This window comes from Podarcis muralis, chromosome 10 (assembly GCF_964188315.1).
Source record: "Podarcis muralis chromosome 10, rPodMur119.hap1.1, whole genome shotgun sequence".
Lineage (NCBI taxonomy): Eukaryota > Metazoa > Chordata > Lepidosauria > Squamata > Lacertidae > Podarcis > Podarcis muralis.
The window spans coordinates 74,941,837-74,969,197 of record NC_135664.1 but is presented as its reverse complement, the minus strand read 5'-3'; the positions used below and the strand labels follow the sequence as shown (position 1 = coordinate 74,969,197).

Sequence of the window (27,361 nt, the reverse complement as noted above, 5' to 3'; positions counted from 1 at the left end):
CATTTTTGGAGGGGGGAAAGTGCATCCTATTGGGCGAAAAATACGGTACCTAACTTTCAGAAGACACCTGAAGGCAGCCCTGTTCAGGGAAGTTTTTAATGTGTGACATTTTAGTGTATTTTTGGTCTTTGTTGGAAGCCGCCCAGAGTGGCTGGGGAAACCCAGCCAGATGGGCGGGGTACAAATGATAAATTATTATTATTCATTAAGAACATAAGAGCATGCTGGATCAGGCCAGTGGCCCATCTTGTCCAGCATCCTATTCTTCTCACAGTGGCCAAACAGATGCCTCTCATAGGAAACCTGCAAGCAGGATTCAAGCACAAGAACAACTCTCCCCTCCTGCGGTTTCCAGCCTCCAACTGTGGGGCAGAGCAGAGCCATTGTGGCTAGCACCCATTGATTGTCCTCTCCCACTTTTCCCTGAATTTGTGCAATTCTCTTTTAAAGCCATCCAAGTTGGCGACCATCTCTGCCTCCTGCAGCACTGAGTTCCACAGTTTGACAATGTGCTGCTTTTACCTCTCCTGGATCTTCCAACATTCAGCTTTGTTGGGTGTCCAGGAGTTCTGGTGTTAGGAGAGAGGGAGAACGACTTTTTCTCCATTTCTCCTTAATTCATCCATAACACTGGTGAGCAATTTTTTCCCCCATTTTCTTTTGCATGAGATTTTTCAACTGTTCTTATATGTTCTTTCAATGCTGGTTTCAAATCTGAAATCGATTTTCGTGTACATGCTATAGTTATCTTTCAATTTCCAACTTTTGCTGATATGTCATATTTACACTAGGGATAAGTAGACACTGACACATTGATCTACCCTAACCACATGGTAATTATTGTTTTGCAAACTTAATTTTTCTTAATTTTTATAGTTTTGTAACCTAAATATTTGTATTTTTCAGACTGGACCATGGCTTCTTCAAGTAGACAAAAATGTGTAATCAAGGGAATACATTTTTTTTTGCATACCTCCAACTGTACCAAGATAAACACGTCATTTTCAATGCTATACACGTCATGTTCAATGCTATGTAAGTCACTTACATTTATACTCATATTGTACTACTTTGGCTATGTGTTTGATAAAATATTGAATTCTTGCATTGTGAAAAACAAAGATTATGGTGAAAAGTGAAAAACATGAATTGCAAAAAACTAGGGCTTACAGAACAAAACCAACTTCAGATATGAAATCAGCACGTTGAAATTAGCTTAGAACTGCAGGTGTCAATGCAACAATTTTTTTGTTTCCCAGTGTGAACTGATAGGTACCTAAATCAAAGCACTTCGGGATTCACTTCCTACAAGACGTAGCAGGGGCCACCAACTTGGTCCGCTTTGAAAGGAGGAAAAGTTTTATCAGCAGTTACTAGCCACAGTTGGAGAGTTATGCTTCTGAATCCTGGTTGCTGGAGACCACCAGAGGAGAAAGGGCTCTTGTGGTCAGATCCTGCTTGTAGGCTTCTGACAGGCATCTGTTAAGCCCCTGAGAGAACAGAATGCTGCCCTAGATGGGTAATACTAATACTTTATTCTTTATACCCTGTCCATCTGGCTGGGTTTCCCCGGCCACTCTGGGCGGCTCCCAACAGAATATTATTATTATTATTAATAATAATAAAAGCAATAAAAGATCAAACATTAAAAACTTCCCTGAACAGGGCTGCCTTCAGATGTCTTCTAAAAGTCAGATAGTTCTTTATTTCCTTGACATCTGGTGGGAGGGCATTCCACAGGGCGGGCGCCACCACTGAGAAGGCCCTCTGCCTGGTTCCCTGTAACTTCACTTCTTGCAGGGAGGGAACCGCCACAAGGCCCTCGGATCTGGACCTCAGTGTCAGGGGTGAACGATGGGGGTGGAGACGCTCCTTCAGGTATACTGACCCAACAGGATCTTCTTATACTTTTATCTCTGCATTTGTGTCCAAGCCGCTTCCACTTAACCTGGTTGCCAGCAGGACTTTCTAAGCATCGTGGAATAGCAGTGCCCCAGCCTCACCCCTCGACTGCCTGCGATTCAGCTCCCGAGTTTGTTTCCAGAGTTGGTTCTCTACCATGGAAAACATAAAGGAAAAAGTGCGTCTGGGCACTTTTTACCTTGACCAAGAAACCACAGGAAGCCGACACACGTTTTGGATCAAAAGGTGAGTTTATCGCTATTAGGAATCGTGTTTTTTGGACGACTTTGAATCAAGGCACCTCTCCCTTTGGCAATGAAACCCTGATGACGCACCCCACCCCTCCCCCTGCCCAGTAAATGTTACTGGGAATTTGTGGGTCACAGTGAAGATGGCAAGTGGGCATGGGTACATAGTTTGGCACAGACCTGTGGAAATGGCAGTTGCAACCAAGAGAAAAGGCATGCTTAAGTCAATAAGCAGAGACATCACTTTGCCAACAAAGGTCCATATCGTTAAAGCTATTCCCAGTAGTGATGTATGGAAGTGAGAGCTGGACCATAAAGAAGGCTTATCGCCGAAGAATTGATGCTTTTGAATTGTGGTGCTGGAGGAGACTCTTGAGAGTCCCATGGACTGCAAGAAGATCAAACCGATCCATTCTGAAGGAAATCAGCCCTGAGTGCTCACTGGAAGGACAGATCCTGAAGTTGAGGCTCCAAGACTTTGGCCACCTCCTGAGAAGAGAAGACTCCCTGGAAAAGACCCTGATGTTGGGAAAGATGGAGGGCACAAGGAGAAGGGGACAACAGAGGACGAGATGGTGGGACAGTGTTCTCGAAGGTACCAGCATGAGTTTGACCAAACTGCGGGAGGCAGTGGAAGACAGGAGGGCCTGGCGTGCTCTGGTCCAGGGGGTCACGAAGAGTCGGACACGACTAAACGACTCAACAACAACAAAGTCAATAAGAAATTTAGAGCTTCTGCAAGTGATAAACTGGCTGTCTGGCACAGCCTGGCAGATGTCTGCTCTTATCCAGTGGGGAGACGTACACACCTCAGCAGCCATCCCTGAGTAAGCTGAGACACATTTAGTGCTGGCGCTCATTTTGGGGAAGAGAGGAGGAGACCCCCATCTCCAAAGCAGAATCCCTGCATCCGTTCTGGCAGTGTCTCCCGTGCAAAGCATCCTTCAGTCTGCCTCTGCCCAGCCATCTCTGGGCACGTGGTGAGGGATCGCCTTGGTGTCACGGCCGACCTCCCTCTCCCGCAGCTGAGGCTCTTCTTGCTGGTACCACTGCTGTTCGTTGAAATCTGGGAAGAAGAAGGCGATTTCCCTGCTGGCTGATGCTGCCGAATCTGCAAGGGAGGAGAGAAATTTGAGGGAGTGCGGGGCCACGCTGATCTTTGGAGCGGAGTTCGAAATCAGCTGGCTGCACCAGCAGCCGGTAAAAATCCCACTTTGATTTCAAGGTGTTAGAAATCACTAGCTGGCTGAATTGGTCCTACTTGGGTCAGCGAGGAGACCAGGGGAGAATTAGCTGTGGGATCCCAGAGCGGGTAATCTTCATAAAAAGGGGAGACGGAGGGAAGGAAGGGGAATAAAAGATCAGGCTAAGTTCAAGTTGAAAGCCAGGCAGAATAGCTCTGTTTTACAGGCCCTGCGGAAGGAGGTTAAATCCTGCAGGGCCCTGGTCTCATGGGACAGAGCGTTCCACCAGGTCGGAGCCATCACTGAGAAGGCCCTGGCCCTGGTGGAGGATAATCTGACTTCCTTAGGGCCCGGGACCTCTAACCTATGGTTATTCATGGACCTTAAGGTCCTCTGCGGGGCAGACCAGGAGAGTCCCACCCCCTGCAACGCAGGAATCTTATGGTGGATTCCAAAGGATCCCTTGGTACAATCCCGCTCCCTTGGCTACGACGATTCCTTAGCCCTCTTTTGCTGGGCCCAGACTTCGGGGCTCCTTTGCAAAGGAATCTTTTACAAGTTGCTTGGAGAGCTTGTCCAAAGTTCTCCTGCTCCCCATTTCCTTCCACACTCACCTGAGCCGTGGACGGTGTTCCGCGTGTCCGTGAGGCCGAATGACCCGCGGATGGACTCTGGGTCTGTGTGCTGGGCACGGAAAACCTTGGTGGGACCCATCAGAGACCTCCAGAGCGGGATGGCTTCCTCATGGGCAAGGATGTATGCCCTCATGGAGCCGCTGGAAAGGAGGAGGAGGAGAGAGAAGGCGCAAGGAAGGTCAGGGGGTCGCGTCACACGGGTGCTGGTTTTAACCTTTAAAGCCCTATACGGCCTAGGACCCTCGTACCTACGGGACCGCCTCTCCTGGTATGCCCCACAGAGAAACTTACGGTCTTCAAATAAAAACATCTTGGAGGTCCCAGGCCACAGAGAAGTTAGGCTGGCCTCAACCAGAGCCAGGGCTTTTTTGGCTGTGGCTCCGATCTGGTGGAACACTCTGTCACAAGAGACCAGGGCCCTGCGGGACTTGACATCTTTCCGCAGGGCCTGCAAGACAGAGCTGTTCCACCAGGCCTTTGGCCAGGGCACAGCCTGACTCCCTCCCTCGGCAATCTTCGCGGAGCTCTGGCCCAATGGTTGCCAGTGGCTTGAATTAATTAATTTTATAATGAATGATTTTAGAATGTTGTTTATGCTGTACTTTTGTACCGTTTTATTGTTGTTAGCCGCCCTGAGCCCGGCTTCGGCTGGGGAGGGCGGGATATAAATAAAATTTATTATTATTATTATTATTATTATTATCTTGCAAGCAGTCGGACTAGCGGCCAACTGGCTTCCATGCACAAGTCAAAAGCACAGGCGATAAATCTTAAAAGCCCTAGGTGGCCTTGGCTCAGGATATCTCCCTCCCAGTGTTCAAAACTGGCCAGGCACCAGTTGCCTTTTGCGACTGGCAACCAAGTGGAGATCTCTGGATAGCAGGCTGTCGACTGGGGAAAGCAAAACGTCACTTAAGAGAAGGCTCGGAAACATTTTCCTTGAAGGCAACCTAAGGCCAGATGGGTGGGGTACAAATAATAAATAATTATTATGATTATTATTATTATTATTATTAAAAAATCTGGCCCTCTTTGAAAAAAGTTTGGACACCACTTCTAGTCCAACCCCCCAGCAATGCAGCAATATGCAGCTGTCCCACATGGGAATCGAACCTGCAAATTTGGGATTATCAGCACCATGCTTTACCCGGCTGAGTTATCCAGGTGTAGTAAACCACGTTGATATTTGTTCGTTAACGGCAAACCAAGCTGGTGGACTGTGCTGAAATGGCAAAGCTGACTGGAAAACTCAGGAACCGAGAGGACAAAAGCTTTATAAAAGAATGGGGGAAATTTACAACTTTTTAAAGAGACTGCTGTAAGCAAATGGAAACATCGGCAGGATTTTGATTTCACTTGTAGTGTAACAATTACCATGGAAAACATGAAATGATATAATAGTTATAGAGTTTGGAGGAGATGCAGTTTTAAATGATTTAAAAGGGACTCCAGGGAAGGGGGGGGGGAGAGAAATCCTGAGACTCAGGGGAATCTCTTTATATGGATATGTAATTGAATTTTTAAAATATAATTTTGCATTGTAAAAACCAAATAAAAATGATTTCAAAAAAAGAGAAATTTGTTCTTTAAATATAAAGTGGCATAGAAATGGGAAAATAATAATAATAGTAATAATAGTAATAATAGTAATAATAATAATAGTAATAATAATAATAATAATAATAATAATAAATTAGGGCACCAACCTGGTATCATCCAGATGTTTTGAACTACAACTCCTACCAGCCTCTGTTATGTCTTATGTGTTTTGTATTATGCAAATTTTATTTCCTTGAAAAATCTGAATTAATTAAAAGATATAGATATGCCGTGGACATACCTGGCCATGAATTCCACCAGCCTCTGGTAGAAGAAACGCCCTGAAAAAGAGATTGAGAGCCCTGAGACCAATGCACGCTTCTGGGAGAGGTCTTGAGAGCACCCTTCCCAGGAGTTATTGCCGTCCTTTCCCATGGGTGGCACACCAGAGTTGGACTCCAACTCGCATCTGCCCCAGCCTGGGGTTCTCCACGTGCGCTGTGTACAAACTGCAAGAGCCTTCCTGTCTCGTGTGACTTCCAAGCCATCTCTTGAAGGACACCAGGGCCCCGAGCACACACTCTTGGAGAAGGGCCCCAGTTCAGAGCGCCTGCCTTTAATGAAGATCTCAAATTCAATCTCCAGGTAAGGTCGTGAGAGACTCCATCGTCCAGCCCGGACACCGAGGTCCAGCTCCGAGGGCCTTCTGGTGGTTCCCTCCCTGCGAGAAGCAAAGTCACAGGGAACCAGGCAGAGGGCCTTCTCGGTGGTGGCACCCGCCCTGTGGAACGCCCTCCCGGCAGATGTCAAGGAGATAAACAATTACCTGACATTCAGAAGACATCTGAAGGCTGTTCAGGGGAGTTTTTAATGTTTGATTCTATTTTTAATATTCTGTTGGGAGTTGCCCAGAGTGGCTGGGGAAACCCAGCGAGATGGGCAGGGTATAAATAATAAATTATTATTATTATTATTATTATTATTATTATTATTATTATTATTCCTACCTAAAACCCTGGCATGCAAATGCTGCCAGTGAGGGTTGGCAGCTTTGCGTGAGATGCTCTGATGGTCTGACTCAGCAGCACCGGGTTTATGTATAAGCTAAACAAACTATAGCTTAAGTCCCCACTCTCTTGGGGCCCCCAAAAAAATTGAAAGGAAAAAAAACCTGGATGTACATTTCCAAAATATAAAGTGAAAAACCAATAAAAATAAAACCTACATACAACAAGAGTGTTTTGTGTTGTGTAGGCTCCTAGGATGTAAGTAATGGGCCCCGCCTGCTCCCTAAAATATCCCTGGTTTGCTCCTTTCTATATATAGGGTGCCTACATTCTGCATGGACTGGTTGCAGGGCAACACGTGCAAATGGCTTGAGATACCTATGAGGTCCATCAATTACCATATAGGATATATACAACACAAAAAACAGCGGCAATTTGTTGTTGACAAAGGACAGCTGGACATATCAAGGGCCCTTCAGTAGCTTAGGGCCGCATCAAACCGAAATCCGGCCCTTGGACTCAATAAAAGCCAGCTTCCTAGGCTCCACACGAAAAGTTTCACGTCTACCCCAGACAAGACACAGTTCCTACTTGGATGCATTAATTGCATGTAGGACACTTGTCGTAACCTGTATGAAGGACATCGCGCGTGATGGGCAGGAGGCAAGACCATGCGAGCTCGTAAGTTCTTCTAAACTATGTTCAAGACCACAGAATCACAGAACTGTAGAGTTTAACAGGACCCACGAGGGTAATCTAGTCCAACCCCCTGCAATGCAGGAGTCTCAACTAAATCATCCCTGACAGATGGCCATCCAAAACTCTGCTAAAAACCTCTAAGGAAGGAGAGCCCACAAGATTGCATTCCAATGTTGCAGCCTGCCCTGAGGCCTTTGGGTGCGGGGCGGGTGATTGATCATAATAACAGAACCACAGAGGTGGATTATTAAATGTGTTAATACGGGTAGAAGTTATCAACACTGCAGCTGTTGAGTGAATTACTATTACGATTGTAATACAACTGGTTTTAAACGCAGTGTAAGGTAGTCTGTATGGGAGTATATTGTATTTAATTATGGGGTATCAGAGTTTTTAGGGGGTTAACCAGGCTGGGATAGCAGGCTTGCTGGTTTTTGAATGTCTGATGTAGATTTTTTTCAATTTCGTTGTTCTGTATAGGACAATGACATTAAAGATTATTGTATCGTACCGCTTTGGAAGCAGAATAAATAAATAAATAAACCTGTAATTCTAGCATGCGGGGGTGGGGGGGACGGACGGACGGACGGACCAAAATGATACAACTGGATAGATGATTAATTGATATTTGATTTGGTATTGTGATTTGACATGGACATAATGAGGTGTCTTTTGGAGTCTTGTCATTGGAAACTATTAAAAAGTATTGTAAAAAAAACCCAAAAACCATAGAGGTGGAAGGGACCCAAAGGTTCATCTAGTCCAACCCCCTGCAGTGAAAATATCAATAATAATAATAATAATAATAATAATTCTTTGTGTACCTGCGGTGGGCTCCTAACTTGCCCTGCTAGCTGCATGGACCAGTGGGTAACTGCCATGAGTTGCATCTGTCATGGGCGTCTGAGCTGACATTCCTGCATTGCAGAGGGTTGGACTACAGGACCTTTGGGTGTCCCTTCCAACTCTAAAATTCTATGGTTCTAAGTAAGGAAACAGCTTCCATGTTTCCCCTGGATTAGAGCCATTAGTGCCCCTTCCTGGATTCAATGCTGACCCCACCTACTTCCTGGACTTAGCAATGGGGTATATTTTTTTTGGGGGGTGGGGTCCTGACCTGAGTGTTCCTGGTAGAACTTCTGGCTCTCCTGCCTGCTCCACGTCACATCCTTGCTCCTGACGATCAATAACCGGTTGTCCAGGATGGTCTGGTGCACGGCCTGGGAAGAGAAGAGGACGAGTCGCTCTGAAGCCAACAATAGAGACAAGGAGAAGGGCGGGAGGGGCAGTGGGGAGACTTTTTGGAGCCTTGGGAGCCAGGTTCGAATCTAGTGGCCACAACCTCGAGCGTATCTCACGGCAAAGCTCTCTGGAACATAGCTGTCAACTTACAGATTTGAAAATGAGGGAACAGCAGCCATGAGAATAAGGGACCAGCAGCCAGAATAAGGGATTTTCAGAGCACAGGTATGTTCAACTTCTGAGCCCCTCCGAGCCAAAGGCAGAAAGCCCAGCCAGCAGCCAAACGAAGCCTCAAGCGGTGGTTCCCACAGCACAGCAACCCGGCAAAGGGGACGCAGCAAGGGAAACCACCGTCACCTCTGCGCTGGGAAGCGCTGAGCAAAGGCGAGTCCCCAGGCAACGCGGCCGATTTGATCGGCACAAGGCATGCAAGCTCCACCCCCCAGTCGTTCTTAAACTGAGACCCTACCTGCCCGCGGACTGTCTCGCCAGAGTGGTGCATGCTCTAGTTCAGTGTTTCCCAAACGTTTTTGGGCAACGGCACACCTGTTTACTGAAAAAAAATCTCGCGGCACACCACCATTAAAGCCCCGCCCCGTGACGTCAGCGCGCAGCGTCACGCCGGGAGGGACGCACAAAAGTGAAAGTTTTCTCCCGCCGCGCAGGAGCGATGCCTCTCTCTGGCTCTCCCTCCGCGCAGGCTGAGGGAGGGAGGGAGGGGCGCGTGTGACCCGTCTCTGCTGGGAGACCAAACCCAGCGAGGCAGAGTCGCGCGGAGGCGCCCAGGCAGCGCTGCCGGCTGCGAGGAGGAGCGCCAGGCAGCAGCAGGAGGCGCGGCCTCTCCTCGCCGCCGCCGCCCCGCCTCTCGCCGCCCGACTCGCCCGCCTCCCTCCAGGCATCTCGCGGCACACGAGGCAACGTCTGACGGCACACTCGTGTGCCGCGGAACACCGGTTGGGAAACACTGCTCTAGTTATCTCCCGCTTGGACTACTGCAATGCGCTCTACGTGGGGCTACCTTTGAAGGTGACCCGGAAACTACAACTAATCCAGAATGCGGCAGCTAGACTGGTGACTGGGGGCGGCCTCCGAGACCACATAACACCGGTCCTGAAAGACCTACATTGGCTCCTAGTACGTTTCCGAGCACAATTCAAAGTGCTGGTGTTGACCTTTAAAGCCCTAAACGGCCTTGGGCCAGTATACCTGAAGGAGCGTCTCCACCCCCATCGTTCTGCCCGGACGCTGAGGTCCAGCGCTGAGGGCCTTCTAGCAGTTCCCTCATTGCGAGAAGCAAAGCTACAGGGAACCAGGCAGAGGGCCTTCTCGGTAGTGGCGCCCGCCCTGTGGAACACCCTCCCATCAGATGTCAAAGCGATAAATAACTACCTGACATTCAGAAGACATCTTAAGGCAGCCCTGTTCAGGGAAGTTTTTAACTGGGGAAACCCAGCCAGATGGGCGGGGTACAAATAATTTATTATTATTATTATTATTATTATTATTATTATTATTATTATTATTATTATTATTATTAAACTCCTTATTGGGTGAGCAACGCAGCCAAGCAACACAATTGGAGCCTCCCTCCTCCCTGGCCGGCAGGGAGGGAGGGAGAGGAGCTGCTTCCTTTGAAACCCGGGAAATTTAAGGGACATCATCAATAAGGGACAGCAGCGGGACACGGCACTGGGATAAGGGACTTTCCCGCCAAATAAGGGACAGTTGACAGCTATGCTCCGGAACTGCTCTGTAAGCAGCTGCTCAGAGTTATTTCTAATGCCAGACAGTGGGGCAGCCCCAAAGGGAGAGACACACAGGGCAAATTGCCCCTTTAGGTCTCTCCTTCAGGGTGTGGCGACTGTGAAATATTGGAGCAGAAAGCATCTAAAATAATTAAATCACCTGTTCAGGCCTCCCTCCCCCCTCCAACTGTCACTGCTGAATATGTGGACCGAGAACACGCAAGAGCTTATGACATGGATGTGAACTGCAGCTGGGATTTCAACAGCCCAGCAATGGAAAACCTTGAGGGGAAATCGACATTTAATGTGTTTTATTCTGGATTGTTTTGTTTGATGTTTTAATGTAAACCTCTTTGAGGTTTTTTTCTTTAAAACATATAGCAGTACAGTGGTACCTCGGGTTACAGACGTTTCAGGTTACAGACTCCACTAACCCAGAAATAGTACCTCAGGTTAAGAACTTTATTTCAGGATGAGAACAGAAATTGCACAGTGGCAGCGGGAGACCCCATTAGCTAAAGTGGTGCTTCAGGTTAAGAACAGTTTCAGGTTAAGAACGGACCTCCGGAACGAATTAAGTTCTTAACCCGAGGTACCACTGTATAGAAATGAATAATAATAATAATAATAATAATAATAATTTATTACTACACGTTGTTCTTCTTAACTTAGCTCCAACTGTCGGGCCCTGGAATCTCAGCCTGGCACCCCTGAGAGCCCGGCGCCCAGGTGCCCCGCACCCCTGGCGCCTATGGTTAAGACGGCCCTGCTAATAGGCCTTCAAAGTAGACCCCATCTGATCAGAAAGTCAGCGGTTCAAATCCCCACGACAAGGTGAGCTCCCGTTGCTCAGTCCCAGCTCCTGCCAACCTAGCAGTTCGAAAGCACACCAGTGCAAGTAGATAAATAGGTACCACTGTGGCGAGAAGGTAAACGGTGTTTCCATGCACTCTGGTTTCCGTCACGGTGTCCCCTTGCTCCAGAAGCGGTTTAGTCCTGCTGGCCACATGACCTGGAAAGCTGTCTGTGGACAAACGCCGGCTCCCTTGGCCTGAAAGCGAGATAAGCGCCGCACCCCATAGTCGCCTTTGACTGGACTTAACAATCCAGGGGACCTTTACCTTTTAGCTGTGTTCATGTCCTACTTGTGGGTTTCGCTTTGGGGCCTTTGGTTGGCCACTGTGTGAACAGGAAGCTGGAAGAGCCATTGGCCTGATCCTGCAGGCTCTCCTTACCTTCTTTGGTCCTTACCTCAAGGAAGAGAGGGTGAGCCACGGCATCAGGCTTGATGATGGCAAGGGTGAGTTGCAGGACCCGCCGTGGAGCATGCAGAACGGCCCTCATCCTGCTCACAGGTTTCCCATGCCCTGGGTGGGGCTGGCAGGTGCTCTGTCTGTCTCGTGGTGGCCCGTCCCCAAGGCATCAGCCTGGCAATATAAAGTCAGGTCAGTGCGGTGTAGTGGTTAGAGAGTGTCCGACTAGGCCCTGGGAGACCAGGGTCGAATCCCCGGCCAGCCATAATAATAATAATAATAATAATAATAATAATAATAACTACTGTTTTTTTATATCCCTCCCTCCCCAGCCGAAGCCGGGCTCAGGGCGGCTAACAATAATAAAATAATACAACATTCTAAAATCAATTCATTCTAAAATCAGTTCAAATCAAATGAATGGCAACCATTGGGCTAGAGTTATGTGAGGACTGCCAAAGGAGGGGGTCAGACTGTGCCTTGGCCAAAGGCCTGGTGGAACAGCTCCGTCTTGCAAGCCCTGTGGAAAGATGTCAAGTCCCGCAGGGCCCTAGTCTCTTGGGACAGAGCGTTCCACCAGATCGGGGCCACGACCGAAAAAGCCCTGGCTCTAGTTGAGGCCAGCCTAACCTCCCTGTGGCCCAGGACCTCCAAGATGTTTTCGTTTGGAGACCATAAGGTCCTCTGTGGGACATACTAGGAGAGGCAGTCCTGTAGGTACGAGGGTCCTAGGCTGTATAGGGCTTTAAAGGTCAAATCCAGCACCTTAAACCTGATCCTGTACTCCACCGGGAGCCAGTGCAGCTGGTATAGCACCGGATGAATGTGATCTCGCAGCGAAGACCCCGTAAGGAGTCTCGCTGCAGCATTCTGCACCCGCTGGAGTTTCTGGGTCAGTCTCAAGGGCAGCCCCACGTAGAGCGAGTTACAATAATCCAGTCTGGAGGTCACAGTGGCTAGATCAGGGCGAGAGAGGTAAGGAGCCAACTGCTTAGCTTGGCGGAGATGAAAAAGCTCAATGGGCGACCTTGGGCCAGTCACTGTCTCTCCAGCCTCCCTCAAAGGGTTGTGGGGATTGGAGAGAACCATGTGTGCCACTTTGAGCTCCTTGGAGGGAAATAAAGACACACAAAAAATGAAAATAAATAAAAGAAGGGCAAGATTTGGAGAGCACTGAACAGCCAGCAAGAGGACACAAGTCTCAGCTGTCGGGTGCTCAAAATTCTGCCCATGCTCTACCAGGCTAGGTTAAAGATTCCTGAATTAATATATAAGGAGCTGTTGAAAGGATGAAAACAGGGGGCGTATTAGGGGCGCCCCATGTTCCTTGAAGGTGTGGGAATTAGATATTGAGGCACATGGAGGCCACTCAGTGCCATCTGTATATGCAAAGTGTCTGGCTCATTTAAGACTGTATGAAACATTTATTCTAAGTAATGATGGGACTCACAGCGGGTGGAGAATGCTTTTAGTTTTGTAAATCTTTATTATTTGTAAAAAGATTCTTTGTAGGAGCTAACACTTTATTATTTCTTTGTGATTTTATGCTGTGGACTACCCTGTGGGTATAGGGCAGTATAATAATAATAATAATAATAATAATAATAATAATAATCTTTTTTGCAATGCTGGTGGCAAGCAGGTCCATAGTGGGTGGGGGATGCTACATTGCAAAAAATATTACCCTTCTCTTAAAATTGTATGTATTGAGTTCCTACATTTTGTACAAAGTATATCAAAGTAAAGCAAGCAAAACAGTAACAACAAATTCTATCATTATTATTAATTATTATTATTATTGCTCTTTTAGGTGGGACATAAACTGAATAAATAATATAAAAAGCAATGCTGCACAGAGATGGGCAGTTGTGCTCCAGATATTGTGGGATGCAGAGGAGTCACCCAGCATATATAAAAGCAGAATGAAACATTAAACATTTTTATAAAAAAAAAATCCAAAACGCTTCCCAATACAGATTTGCTTTCAAATGTCTTCTGAAGGTTGTTGTTGTTTGAGTTTGTCTACTGCCCTATCATAACTGTCAACCTTCCCTTTTTTGCGGGAAATTCCCTTATTTCAGCGCTGTTTCCCGCTGCTTCCTGCTGCTATCCCAGATTGTTAGATATCCCGTCGACTGTCCCCGGGACAGGTGAGGCTGCTGATCCCTTATTTTCAAATCTGAAAGTTGACAGCTATGTGCCCTATACCTGCAGGTCTCAGGGCGGATCACTGATCCCCTTGGCACCTGGTGGGAGGGCGCCAGAAGAAGAAAGGAAGAAACAGGAAGGAAGGAAGGAAGGAAGGAAGGAAGGAAGGAAGGAAGGAGGGAGGGAGGGAGAGAGAGAGAGAGAGAGAGAGAGAGAGTGAGTAAGAGGAGGAGTGGGGTGGGAAGGGAACGATGGAAGGGCGGATGGGAGGATGGAAAGAAGAAGGGAAGGGAAGGGAAAGGGAAAGGGAAGGAAGGAGAGGAAGAGAGGGGTGGGAAGGGAAGGATGGAAAGGAGGGAGGAAGGAAGGAAGAAGAGAAAGAAGGCAGAGGGGTTTCCCCCTCCGCTCTGAAGCTGAGCCACGGGGGGTGGGGACCCCCAATTCCTCCCCCCTCGTGAGTGGGTTTGGCCAGGGGGGTGAGGGAGGGGGGATGGAAGGGCGGATGGGAGGATGGAAAGAAGAAGGGAAAGGGGAGGGGAATGGAAGGGAAGGGAAGGGAGGGAACGAAGGAAGAAGGGATGGAAGGAAGGAAAGAAAGAAGGATGGATGGAAGGAAGAAGGGAAAGAAGGCAGAGGGTTTCCCCCCTCCGCTCTGAAGCCAAGCCAGGGGGTGGGGGCCCCCCAACTCCCCCCCCCCTCGTGAGTGGGGCTGGCGGGGGGGGGTGAGGGAGAGGGGGGTCTCTGTGCTTTCGAGGGGGGAGAGGTCTCTTGGGGGGCGAGAGGATCCTGCCCGGGGGAGAAGAGGAGGAGGAGGAGGAGGAGAGGGGAGGGAGGGGGGGAGGCCTCATCCTGCTCCGGTACCTGCCTGTCCCCGGCGGCGGCGGCGGCGGCTCCGTCTCCCTCCTCCTTCCTTCCTTCCTCTCTCCTCCTCTTCCTCCTCCTCCTCCTCCTCCCTCCCTGGTCTCCTTGGCGACGCGGCGCTCCGTCTCTTCCTCCTCCGGCGAGGCCTACCTTCCCGCGCGGGGCGCCCCGGCCTCGCCTAGCCTCTGTGCCCGGCGAGGCGGCGCCTGGGCGGGGAAGGGGCGAAGAAGGCGCCTCCCTCTTCCTCGGGGGGCCGGAGAGGTGCGGGGGCGCGGGGGGGGGGGAAGGAGAGGCCCACTCCGCTTTGCCCAGTTGGGGGCCTGGGGGGGTGTTTCGCTTTGCAAGGGGGGCAGATATGGGGGGGGGGGGTTCTGCTGCTGGCCTTAGGAGGTGGGGAGATTATCCCCCCCAGGTTGGGGGGTGTCTCTGCTGGTCCCCTATGGGCAGGGGGGATGCCCTGTTAGAGGCGGGCAAAGGGGGCGCTGAGGCAGGCGCAGGGCAGAGCCAATAATAATAATAATTAATAATAATAATAATAATAATAATAATAATAACAATGGGGTGCAGCACAGCCAGGAAAGATGCCTGGTTTGGTGGGGGGCTCATTCTGGTACCGGGTGGGCACTGCATGCCTGTGCCCATGACGCACAGGTGGTCCTGACTGGTGGTGGTGCCAGCGGTCAATAATAATAGTAATAATAATGGGGTGCAGCACAGCCAGGAAAGATGCCTGGTTTGGTGGGGGGCTCATTCTGGTGCCAGGTGGGCACTGCATGCCTGTGCCCATGACGCACAGGTGGTCCTGACTGGTGGTGGTGCCAGCGGTCAATAATAATAGTAATAATAATGGGGTGCAGCACAGCCAGGAATGATGCCTGGTTTGGTGGGGGGCTCATTCTGGTACCGGGTGGGCACTGCATGCCTGTGCCCATGACGCACAGGTGGTCCTGACTGGTGGTGGTGCCAGCGGTCAAGAATAATAGTAATAATAATTAATAATAATAGGGGTGCAGCACAGCCAGGAAAGATGCCTGGTTTTTTGGGGGGCTCATTCTGGTGCCTAGGTGGGCACTGCATGCCTGTGCCCATGACGCACAGGTCGTCCCGACTGGTGGTGGTGCCAGCGGTCAACCACCAGCACTGGCATCCCCTTTGCCCTGTGGCAAGCTCCAGTCTGGGCAGGGAAAAGACTCCAGGGGTCAGCAAACTTTTTCAGCGGGGGGGCGGTCTACTGTCCCTCGGACCTTGTGGGGGGCCAGACTATAAAAAAAAGAACGAAAAAAGAAGAACGAATTCCTAAGCCCCACAAATAACCCAGAGATCCATTTTAAATAAAGGGACACATTCTACTCATGTAAAAACACGCTGATTCCCGGACCATCCGCGAGCCAGATTTAGAAGGTGATTGGGCCGGATTCGCACCCGGGCCATAGTCTGCCTACCAATGGAAAACAGGGTTGCCAGGTACCAGGCGTAATAGGATGCAGAGTTCCACCGTTGTCCCTCTGGCCTTACAGGTGTTGCTCTGATCCTGCCAAAGCCTGATGGCCGAGGAGATGGCCGATGGAGACGCCAGCCTGGAGCTGGATCAGGAGAAATACGACGCTGATGAGAATGTGAAGATTATCTGCCTTGGGGACAGCGCAGTGGGGAAGTCCAAGTGAGTGGCCGAGAAAAAGTCCCAAAGGATATCTGGCTTATCTGACTATTCCCGCCCAGAGGTTCTGCGCTTTGCTTCCGTCGCTGACGTTTCCATTGCCATTATGGAGGTCCAGCTCTACTAAAACTTGTTTTCCTTTGGACGGGCAGCATAGATACATGGCACCCTCTCTGTGTTTTGGAGAGGGCTGGATTTAGGTTTGATGAGGCCCTAAGCTACTGAAGGTAATGGGGCCCTTTCTGTGTCCAGCTGTCCTTTGCCAACAACAAATTGCCGCTGTTTTTTTGTGCTGAATATATGCTATATGCTCATTGATGGACCTAATAGCTATCTAAAGCCATTTGCACATCACAAAATATGTATTTTATCAAAGTAATTGTTAAACTGAGATACAATTGAGAAGTAGTACAGTGGTACCTCCAGTTGCGGACAGGATCCGTTCCGGAGCTCTGGTTTTGATCCTGAGATTTCCACAACCAGAGGGACCGCTTCTGCGCATGCGCGTATGGCGAAACCCGGAAAAATACTTCTGGGTTTGCAGCATCTGCATCCTGAAGGATACACAACCAGAGGTGTGCATATCCAGAGGTACCACTGTATATTAATAGTGAAATACAATTAAGAAGAAATATATTCAACCAGCGATATTTTAGGGAGCAGGCTAGCAGGCGGGGCCCATGACTTGCTGCATATAGCTTTTATTTTATTGGTTTTTCATCTTCTATTTTGGAAATGTACATTCAGGTTTTTTGCCTTTCAATTTTTTGGGGGCCCCCAAGAGAGTGGGGCCCTAAGCTATAGCTTGTTTAGCTTATACGTAAATCTGGCCCTGGTTTTGGACTACATTTCCCATTGGCCCCAGAGGTAGAGCATAGGCATTGTGGCAAGTAGCCAAAGAGTCCTCATTCTCTGGCGCAGCTCAGAATGGAGGATGCAGAGTGTGGCCAAAAAAGCCTTTGTATCTTTACACCTCTTTGATTTTTCTGAACGGGCCCGTTCCTCACTAGGTTTCTGTTTCCTTCTCTTTCAGGTTAATGGAACGCTTTCTCCTGGATGGGTTGTATCCTTTGAGATCTTGCAAACTTACACAAGCTGCAGCCCAGAAAGGGGTGGGGATGGCAGTGGCATTTAATTCATTTGCTTGTTTGAGATTAAAACTCCCTTGCACTCACGGCAGCGGCTCTTACTGGTTAGAGCAGTTTCCATACTTGGGCCTCCAGCTGCTTTATGGAACTACAACTCCCATCATCCTTTGCTAGCAGGACCAGTCGTCAGGGATGATGGGAATGGAATTGTAGTCCCAAAACAGCTGGAGGCCAAAGTTTGGGAAAGCCTGGGTTAGAGCGCGATGCTGATAATGCCAAGGTTGCAGGTTTGATCCCCATATGGGAGAGCTGCGTAATTCCTGCATTGCAGAGGGTTGGACTTGATGACCCCCAGGGTCCCTTCTACAATTCTGTCTGCACTTTATCCGTTTTTGCATACTGTATACATGCCCCCCCACCTACATGCACAATGCAGAACCCCCTCGCCTGAGGATGGGTGTGTAATATAAGCTTCTCTTATATTAATTAATGAAGTATTATGTGTTCTGGGGGGACACTTTACTTTGATAGGGAGCGGAAATGGTTTAAATACCTAATAGTCATTTTACTTATAATATTTTTCTTCATCCAGGGCTTTGGCGGATTAATATTCTACAGCCTTTTAAATGTGTGTGTGGGAGGGGGGGCATTATTGTTTTCCTGTTTTGTTTCACTTACTTGTTTTTATCCTGTATTTTTTCCGTGAACCGCCCTGAAATCTTTCGATGTAGAGTGGTAGATAAATAAAATAAATAAGCAATAAAAGGGAAGGGAGGTGTCCTGGCAGGTAGCTGACGGCTGCATCCGTTGCTTAATGGTGAAATGATGGCTGTCTGAAATCAAGTTTCTCTGGCGCGCCCGCGGTTAGATTAAAAAACAGTGACATTGCCCGAAAGGCACCTTGACTCGCACCCGCAGCAAGCCTCACCAGCTGTCCACCTTCGCCCTGACACTCTACAAGCATACAGCCACCGTGGATGGCAAGACGATCCTCGTGGGTGAGAACCTTCCTGGGCAGGGCAGCTTGGGGCCCCGTGGGACTCGGGAACTGGGGTCTCTCCCACTCCCTTTCGGAATGGCACCAGCTCTGGGCGAAGCTGCTTGCCCCTGTCAGATCAGGAAATCACCTAGTGTATTCATGCAAAATTTAGTGGGGTAGTAGGAGAGCTGGGGATGGGAATGACATGTGGCAACCAGTATGCCCCTTGGGTTTCGTACATGGGTAAAGGTAAAGGGACCCCTGACCATTAGGTCCAGTCGTGGCCGACTCTGGGGTTGTGGCGCTCATCTCGCTTTATTGGCCGAGGGAGCCGGCGTACAGCTTCCGGCTCATGTGGCCAGCATGGCTAAGCCACTTCTGGTGAACCAGAGCAGCGCACGGAAACGCCGTTTACCTTCCCACCAGAGTGGTACCTATTTATCTACTTGCACTTTGACGTGCTTTCAAACTGCTACGTTGGCAGGAGCAGGGACTGAGCAACGGGAGCTCACCCCGTTGCGGGGATTCGAACTGCCAACCTTTTGATCGGCAAGCCCTAGGCTCTGTGGTTTAACCCACAGCGCCACCCACGTTTAGACAAGTCTAAAAAGCTTGGGACACAAATGTTCATGGTCATCTAGCAGCTATGGTGGCTCATTTATGATGTATTTAGCATAATAATAATAATATAATAATAATTTATTACTTATACCCTGCCCATCCGGCTGGGTTTCCCCCAGCCACTCAGGGCGGCTTCCAACAGAAGATTAAAAATACGTTAAAACATCAGTCATTAAAAAACTTCCCTGAACAGGGCTTCCTTCAGATGTCTTCTAAATGTCAGGTAGTTGTTTATTCCTTTGACATCTGGTGGGAGGGCGTTCCACAGGGCAGGTGCCACCACTGAGAAGGCCCTCTACCTGGTTCCCTGTAATCTCACTTCTCTCAGGGAGGGAACTGTCAGAAGGCCCTCGGAGCTGGACCTTGGTGTCCGGGAAAAACAATTGGGGTGGAGACGCTCCTTCAGGTATACTGGGCTGAGGCCGTTTAGTGTTTTCAAGGTCAGCACCAACCCTTTGAATTGTGCTCAGAAACGTACAAGGAGCTAATGTAGGTCTTTCAGGACCGGTGTTATATGGTCTCGGCGGCCGCTCCCAGTCACCAGTCTAGCTGCCGCATTCTGGATTAGTTGTAGTTTCCGGGTCAGCTTCAAAGGTAGCCCCACATAGAGCGCAATGCAGTAGTCCAAGCAGGAGATAACCAGAGCATGCCCCACTTTGGTGAGTCAGTCTGTGGGCAGGGAGGGTCTCATCCTGCGTACCAGATGGAGCTGGTAGGCAGCTGCTCTGGACACAGAACTGATCTGCCCCTCTATGGACACCTGGGAGTCCAAAATGACTCCCAGGCTGCGCACTTGGTCCTTCGGGGGCACAGTTGCCTCATTCAGGACCAGGGAGCCCCCCACACCTGCCCGCCCCCTATCTCCCCAAAACAGTACTTCTGTCTTGTCAGGATTCAACCTCAATCTGTTAGCCGCCATCCATCCTCCAACTGTTTTTTTTTGGGGGGGGCACAGAAAGCAAAGCAGGTAAGAGAAAAAGTTTCACACCCAGTGAGTTTTGATTTACTCAGGCACTTCACCAGGGAGTAAATACAGAAGTTCAGTAAGATATTAAATTTTCTTCGCTTCCTCCTTTCCCCCACCCCCACCCCACCCAGTAGTGGGGTACCAGGGGTGGGCTAGCTGGGGCCAGGAAAATATAAGTCAGGCAGATCACAGACAGCATCTGTTTTCCTGTTGCCCTTGGTGATGGAGGAAGAGTTTTTACATCCTCCTTCACCTGCTAAGCTCTCAAGAAGCGTTCTCTGACCAGAGTGTGCTTGTATCTAGAGCAGCCTTTCTCAGCCTATGGGTCCCCAGATGTTGTTAAACTACAACTCCCATCACCCCTAGCTAGCAAGGCCAGAGCTCAGGGATGATGGGAGTTGTAGTCCAACAACATCTGGGGACCCACAGGTTGAGAAAGGCTGATCTAGAGATTTATTCCTTTATTCATTTGCACACCACTTTGATCATCAGAAAACCTACGGTTTCCAAGAAAAGTAAAGCGATAGAATTATCACGAAGCAACCTCAGCACTAACTTTAGAAGTTAAGATAGGCTGGGAGCAGATTAAACCCTGCATCAACTTTCTAAACCCCTGGGTAAGCTAGAAGTGGAGCTTTCTTCCCCGCTGTGGTTAATGCAGCCGTGGGCCATTCCTGCTTTTCAGACTTCTGGGACACGGCTGGGCAGGAGCGCTTCCAGAGCATGCATGCTTCCTACTACTACAAGGCTCACGCCTGCATCATGGTAAGTGGGCGGGCTGCCTTTTGGGCGGGGGCTGCAGAGGGGGCACCAGGGATGGCAGGCTGAAAGCGGGGAAGCCTGGTCTGGCTTTGAGAAGTTCGGGCGAGGCTTTGGCTCGGGCTGTGCTGTGTATGCTTCGCCAAGCTCTCCCACGGAGCTGCGTCTTTCCCCCTGCTTGTTCTGGGTCAGCCTAGACTTCCGTATGCGACTCGTGTTATGGGATGTGAGTATTCTGCAGAGCCGGGATTCTACAGTAGGAAATCCTGTGCAGAATTTTGCCCGTCCAAGGGGGGGGAATCTTGGCTGCCGTTATAAAAAGGTACAGTGGTACCGAACAAATTTGCTCCCGGGCGCCGCAAACCCGGAAGTGAGTGTCCCGGTTTGCAAACGTTTTTTGGAATCCGAACGTCCGAAGCGGCTTTCAATTAAGTGCAGGAAGTTTTCAAACAGTTCCAGGAGTTGAACGGACTCCCGTTTCGGAAACGGGATCTGGTCGTTACGACCATGAAGCCTGAGTGCTTGAGGAAAGTGGTATCTGAAGAAACCTTTGACACTGGAGGTGGGCTTATCAGCCCTTTCCGTGTCAGAGCCTTCCATGGGTGCAATTTCCTCCCCAGCAGTGGTTTCCAACCTTTTTTTGGCCATGCCCCACTTAAAAGGTAAAGGGACCCCTGACCATTAGGTCCAGTCGTGGCCGACTCTGGGGTTGTGGCGCTCATCTCGCTTTACTGGCCGAGGGAGCCGGCGTACAGCTTCCGGGTCATGTGGCCAGCATGACTAAGCCGCTTCTGGTGAACCAGAGCAGCGCACAGAAACGCCGTTTACTTTCCCGCCGGAGCGGTACCTATTTATCTACTTGCACTTTGACGTGCTTTCGAACTGCTAGGTTGGCAGGAGCAGGGACCGAGCAACGGGAGCTCACCCCGTTGTGGGGATTCAAACCGCCAACCTTCTGATTGGCAAGTCCTAGGCTCTGTGGTTTAACCCACAGCGCCACCTGCGTCCCTTAAGCATCTCTAAAATTCTGCCCCCCCCCATGATGTATAATTCTTGTTATTCAAAAAGCAAACTCATATTCACGTGGAGGAAGCCTAAATGCCATTCACTGTTAATGACTCGTTCTTGAGTTGCCCCCCCCCTAAAAATTTAATTGCCCCCCTGTGGGGCGTGTGCCCCACATTGGGAACCACGGCTCCCTGGTGAGGTTGCCTCCTGTAATATTGACTCCTGGGAATAATTTTTAAACATTCCTCTTTACCCATGTGTTTGATGGCAGTCCTAAAACCATTGGATGGGAGACTGTGATTGTTTTAAAGTGTTTTCAGATATATTTTTACGTGTTTTATCACTGGTGTTTTTATCTTATTTATTTATATAAAATATTTATATACCGCTGTATCATATAAATATGGCACAGTGGTTTACAAGAATATAAAAACATGAAACCATACTGCAGTAAAATCACTTTGCCGACGTGAGCTCCTTTGGGAGGGAAGAGTGAAATATAAATTGAATAAATAAGGAGCTCCCAAGAGCTCAGTTGCTGGGAGGGGGCATCTGTTGCCCCAGCTGTGGGTCTGTTGCAGTGTGGTTTGTCTTGGTCAGCCGTGGGGCAGGAGATCACTCTTTGCATGCTGCAAAGTACGACCTCATTTAAGACTGGAGGCCTTCGGCATTCCTGCTGGCTTCCGCAGAGCATGCTTTTCCCTGGAGGCATTTGGACCCTGCAATTCTGCCGCCCCCGCCCCCCAGCCAGCCCCTCAAGTTACTGGTTCGGGTCCTACCCTCTCTGCTGCTGCTCTTGAGGGGGGCAACCCAAACCAGTGGCTTCAAATTGCAAGAAGGGAGATTCCAACTAAACATTAGGTCGAGTTGATCCCTGTATAGGGAGGGTACAAATTTCTGCATTGCAGGAGATTGGTCAAGATGATCTTCAGGGTCCCTTCCAGCTCTGTGATTCCATAATTAGGTCAAACTTTTGGGGACGTCAAACATTGCTGACATCTTGACGAAACCGTTGTTGTTTGTAAAAAACAAGCAAATGTGTGAATGTTTGGGTTTGCAAAGTTGGATGAAATACTTTGTATGTGCTCAGAAGTTAATTGCTCTGTGTGAGCTGTGAGGGGGTGCTGCGATTTTTCTTCCATGTGCAGCTTCACACGAAGTCAATTAAGAGTTGGCCGAAAGCCAAGGGTACTGAGCAGAGGAGTAATTCTGCCTGGAGATATGAGACCTTAGATACATCTCTACCATTGATTGAGGTCTCACACAGGCATGATGACTTATTACCTAACCAACTGGAAAGGTTGTTGGTCAGTGTGGAGTCGTTTGGCATTCGTTAAGAGAGAGCTAGTTAAGATCCGTATCTGTTCTGTTCTTGTACATAGTAACTTGAAGTCTGCTGTAAATAATAAACACCTCTAAGTAAACAAGTTACTGGTAGCAGCATTTTGTTCCTGCTTCGTCCATCCTGCCTGCAACTGGTTGCTTTCTGGAATGCTGCATATGCTCTGCTAAGGTCTGGCTAAGGTCCTGCAACAGGTCAAAGTTGCGAAACACCAAAAACTTTGGCTGTAAGAGTCATTCAATGGTGGAACGGGCTTCCTGGGAAGGTGGTGGACTCTCCTCCCTTGGAGGTTTTTAAGCAGAAGTTGGATAGCCATCTTTAATGGATTCTTCAGCTGTGATTCCTACATTACCGGGGTTTGGACTGGATTCTTGACTATTTCAGGCCAGAGTGCCACCTGTGTCTGCAATGGGCTCTTCCCCTCTCTCTTGCCAGGTCTTTGACATCCAGAGAAAGGTCACCTACAAGAACCTGAGCAGTTGGTACAAGGAGCTGCGGGAATTCCGCCCCCAGATCCCTTGCATTGTGGTTGCCAACAAAATCGACGGTGGGTCTCCTTGAAGCTCTGGAGGATCACTGGGGTAGAGATCAGATGTGTGCTGGCCTGTAGTTGTAAAAGCAAAGCTCACAAGCCTCAGCAACCACATGAATTAGGAGCATCTGTTGGGCAGCAGGATGAGTTCAGTGGTCAGAGAATCCCTTCCCTTCCCGCATAGCAAAGACAAGCAGAAATTCCTGCTGGCTGCCACAAGGCACACCGTGTGGTGGCCAGGCAGGCTTTCCTACGGTAGGGCCATTGAATGAATGAATGAATGAATGAATGAATGAATGAATGAATCTTTATTTGCGTCAGCCATCAGTCATAGCAATGAAACAACAATACAATATACAAAGAACAGAAATACAAAGTCAATTATATAAAATAAAATTTAGGGTTTTGAATCAATGGTCAAATAGTGGATCTTATTCCAACTGCCCCAGATAAAAACCTTGCAACATTTGCTGTCGCCTGCTTCTCTTGATCTGCCAAGAGAAAGGATGCTGTGGCAGTGGTCAGGCAACCCAGAATGGACGATAAAAGAGGGGTGATAACCTCATTTCTCAAGTCTTTATAAAGAGTTCAAGCCAAAAGGGCATGTGCCACCGAATCGGTACTGCCATCTCCACAGGGACAGAAGCATTTTTCATGAGGAATCTGTTGGAATCGTCCCTCAAGTACAGCCGAGGGCAATACATTCAATCTTGTGAGAGCAAAAGCGCGTCTGTATTTTAAAATCACTAGGTTATGCAGATAGGGTGCCAAGAGAGTCGAAATGGGAAGGTGGAAAATAGTCTTACCACGGGCAGAATTTCCTTATTGTGGCCAAGTTGTTCTGATGCTCGTTATCATAGGAGCTGACAAATTAGACTGTTTACTTTACTAAAACCCAAAGTGAGTACTTTACTAAAACCCAAAGTGAGTAGCTGTTGTGATAAACCACAAGAGTGAAGTTTTTGATAGACAATTTTACCCCAGGCACTCTTGTGACATCTTGCAGCAAGGGAGGCTATTGCACATGGGGTGCCACCACTGCAAAGGCCCTGCCGTGCTCCCCTGCAGCACACACTTAAAGAGGGGAACAGAGAAATCCCTCATATCAAAGAGAAGGGGGGGGGGCAAAAAGAGTGTAGGGAAATGTCAGGCCACTTTAACTTGTTGGTTTTCAACTTAGGACTCAGCCTCTGGACTTCAGAATCCTTGACAGGCAGCTGGCTGAGGGTGAACTGATTGGCAGGGCAGTGCCCCATTTGCCCGAGTTGACCAGCTCCCACTGCTCCGCTGGCGTCAATCCTGCCCAGAAAGCCAGTTCTTTTCTGAATGCAGTAATGAAAATAATCTGCTTTCTCTCCTGGGTCGAAGCCAGTGGAGGAAGGTAGTTCTGCTTAAGCTGGTTGGGCACAGCACTGAGTGGCTAGCATTAGTGACGTTAACCACCTTCCTTCCTGCCCCCTATTCATGGAGCAGTTTTTCAACATCATTGTACTAGACTTTGTATTTTAAACAATAGCAATCACAGGGAGAAAGATGAGTGCTTTATTAAACTTTTATGCCTTGCTTTTTTAAATGATCAAGCGGGCGCTACCTAGGTAGTGTGCCTTCCCCACAATGGCTCCTTGAGCAATGACCTCCTCTTTTGCTCCTCCAGCCGACATGAAGGTGACTCAGAAAGGCTTCAGCTTTCCGCGGAAGTTCAACCTTCCCTTCTATTTTGTGTCTGCTGCAGATGGCACCAATGTGGTGAAGGTAGGAGAGAGCTTTCGCCTTGGAGGGAGGCAGGACCGGTGGCTGGCAGGCTTCCTGGGGGGAGGAGCTGATGGGTGGTGGAATCGGCTTTCCTCCGGTGGAAAAAGGGGTGGGAGAAACCCAGAGCCCACCTTCTTACCTCTTCAGTGGTCTCCCTTCCTCTCCCACCAGGTCTTCAACGATGCCATCAAGCTGGCTGTGGCCTACAAACAGAATTCAGAAGACTTTATGGATGAAGTCTTGAAGGAACTGGAAGTAAGAGCAAATCTCCCCAGTGTGTTCCCGCACCCTGTCCTTGTGAGGCACCTAAGCTTGTGGAGACTTGCGCCGTATTCCTTTGGAAGAGCATAGAACCCAGCACTTTATAGAGTTGGAAGGGATCCAGGGGGGGTCATCTAGAGCAAACCGAAGCAATGCAGGGATCACAGCAACTGAACTGCCTTTTAATTGAACTGCTTTGAAGCCCCCGCAAGCCTGTAGTGACCTCTGGTTTTGACAGTCACTACAGCTGGCTGCGGCTGAAGAGCCCCTTTTCACCCCGTGCCTTGGCTCATCGGCCCAGCTGCCAGTCCCACCCCTGCCGCACTTCCGCTTTGAGCAGCTACAGGCTCCGGCTGCTTTCCTTTTCCTCTGTGGCCATACCTGCTCTTCCCTGCTACTCTCGCTTCTGGCTGCAGGTGAGAGCAGCTACTGTCAGGGATCGAGCAATAAAAAACAGCCAGAGCAGCAAGGCCCTTGTTTCTTCTGCAACAGAAAAGCCAGGTGCTGCGGCAAGAGGAACAGGGTGATGGCAACAGTGGCTGCCTCCTTACTGGGAAGGGTTAGTGTATGCCCTGTGTTCAATTGGCACTTTGCAAAAAAAATTAATACAAGAACAGTAATTTAAATACAGTGAAAACAATCTCAAACTCACATTGGTGTTGTTTAGTTGTTCAGTCGTGTCCGGCTCTTCGTGACCCCCTGGACCAGAGCACGCCAGGCCCTCCTGTCCTCCACCGCCTCCCACAGTTTGGTCAAACTCATGCTGGTAGCTTTGAGAACACTGTCCAACCAACTCGTCCTCTGTCGTCCCCTTCTCCTTGTGCCCTCCATCTTTCCCAACATCAGGGTCTTTTCCAGGGAGTCTTCTCATGAGGTGGCCAAAGTCTTGGAGCCTCAGCTTCAGGATCTGTCCTTCCAGTGAGCACTCGGCTGATTTCCTTCAGAATGGATAGGTTTGATCTTCTGGCAGTCCATGGGACTCTCAAGAGTCTCCTCCAGCACCATAATTCAAAATCATCCATTCTTTGGCGATCAGCCTTCTTTATGGACAAACTCAGATAGGCAGACGCAAACTGGGACAGCAGAAGCCTCAATTGCCGCTGCCTGTAGTGGCTGTTGGAACTGAGAAGGACTTGGAAGGAAAGATTCCATGCCGGAGCCCCCCAAGAGGTGGACTGGCCTTTTTCTCTGATGTTTTGCTGTTCCAACTTTCTCTTGTCTTCTTTCAGAATTTCGAACTGGAGAAGAAGGGGGAGGACTCGACTGACAAAGAGGAGAACAGCCCAGAAGAAAACCCCCCGTCAACCTGAGGCCAGGGAATGGGGTGGCCTAGATCCGCTTCCTCGAGTAGCTAGGGGCGCCCAGTTTGGCAGGGACTTGGGGGTGGGGAGCAGTGGTCCCTGCACAGAGGTGCTGGCCCTCCCTCCCTAAGGGAGGCAACCTGACAGAGATCAGCTCTGCTCCTCTGGATCCTTGTGGTGTGGGTGACCAGGCAGAGAACCCGTAGCAGTTCCCTCCCCTTAAGAATGCTGGGGAGGTGGGGGGAATATATGGTTTGGTGGGAGTTGGGCTCACGGATCCCCCCCGCCCCACATCTTGGGGATCTTCAGCCATGAGCTATTGTGGATGGCGTCTGCCTTCAGAAATAAATATTTGAAGGACTTGCGGCAGAGTTTGGATAACTTTTTTGCAGGGATATGCAACTTCTAAGAGACCGCGATCTACTCACATGATTATGATCAACCTCTGGGGGGGGGGGGGTCAGTTGTTGAGCTTTTTTAAGAGAGGAACATCCCTTTTTGGGGGGTGTTTTCAGGTTTAATGAATGAAAAGTGCTCAGCGATCGGTCGCTAAGGAGACAGCATCACTTCCGTTCTAGCGATCTACAGGACGGGGGAGGGGCCAGATGGAGGAGCCAGGGATCTACCAAAA

General features: G+C 49.3%; 2 protein-coding genes across 4 annotated transcripts; one reads left to right on the top strand and one right to left on the bottom strand.

The window, feature by feature from the left end:
- Positions 1-2,130: 2,130 nt before the first annotated feature.
- On the bottom strand, positions 2,131-14,586 carry NME6 (NME/NM23 nucleoside diphosphate kinase 6). 2 transcript variants are annotated; one of them, XM_028746237.2, is made up of 6 exons: positions 14,464-14,586; positions 11,453-11,628; positions 8,332-8,434; positions 5,810-5,849; positions 3,949-4,109; positions 2,131-3,261 (listed from the first exon to the last, which is right to left on the bottom strand). In XM_028746237.2, exons 2-6 carry the CDS (start codon positions 11,543-11,545, stop codon positions 3,095-3,097), a joined length of 564 nt encoding a protein of 187 aa, XP_028602070.2. In that variant the 5' UTR covers positions 11,546-11,628; positions 14,464-14,586; the 3' UTR covers positions 2,131-3,094. The 2 variants fall into 2 exon arrangements, with proteins under 2 accessions (XP_028602070.2, XP_028602071.2); XM_028746238.2 differs by having other exon boundaries at positions 14,468-14,552.
- On the top strand, positions 13,942-27,094 carry LOC114605236 (rab-like protein 2A). 2 transcript variants are annotated; one of them, XM_028746236.2, is made up of 9 exons: positions 13,942-14,056; positions 15,981-16,123; positions 17,154-17,183; positions 18,127-18,206; positions 20,461-20,540; positions 23,320-23,431; positions 25,071-25,168; positions 25,340-25,423; positions 26,659-27,094. In XM_028746236.2, the coding sequence occupies exons 2-9, from the start codon at positions 16,008-16,010 to the stop codon at positions 26,737-26,739; spliced, it is 681 nt and encodes a 226-aa protein (XP_028602069.2). In that variant the 5' UTR covers positions 13,942-14,056; positions 15,981-16,007; the 3' UTR covers positions 26,740-27,094. The 2 variants fall into 2 exon arrangements, with proteins under 2 accessions (XP_028602069.2, XP_028602067.2); XM_028746234.2 differs by lacking the exon at positions 13,942-14,056 and adding an exon at positions 14,589-14,724.
- The last annotated feature ends 267 nt before the right edge of the window (positions 27,095-27,361 follow it).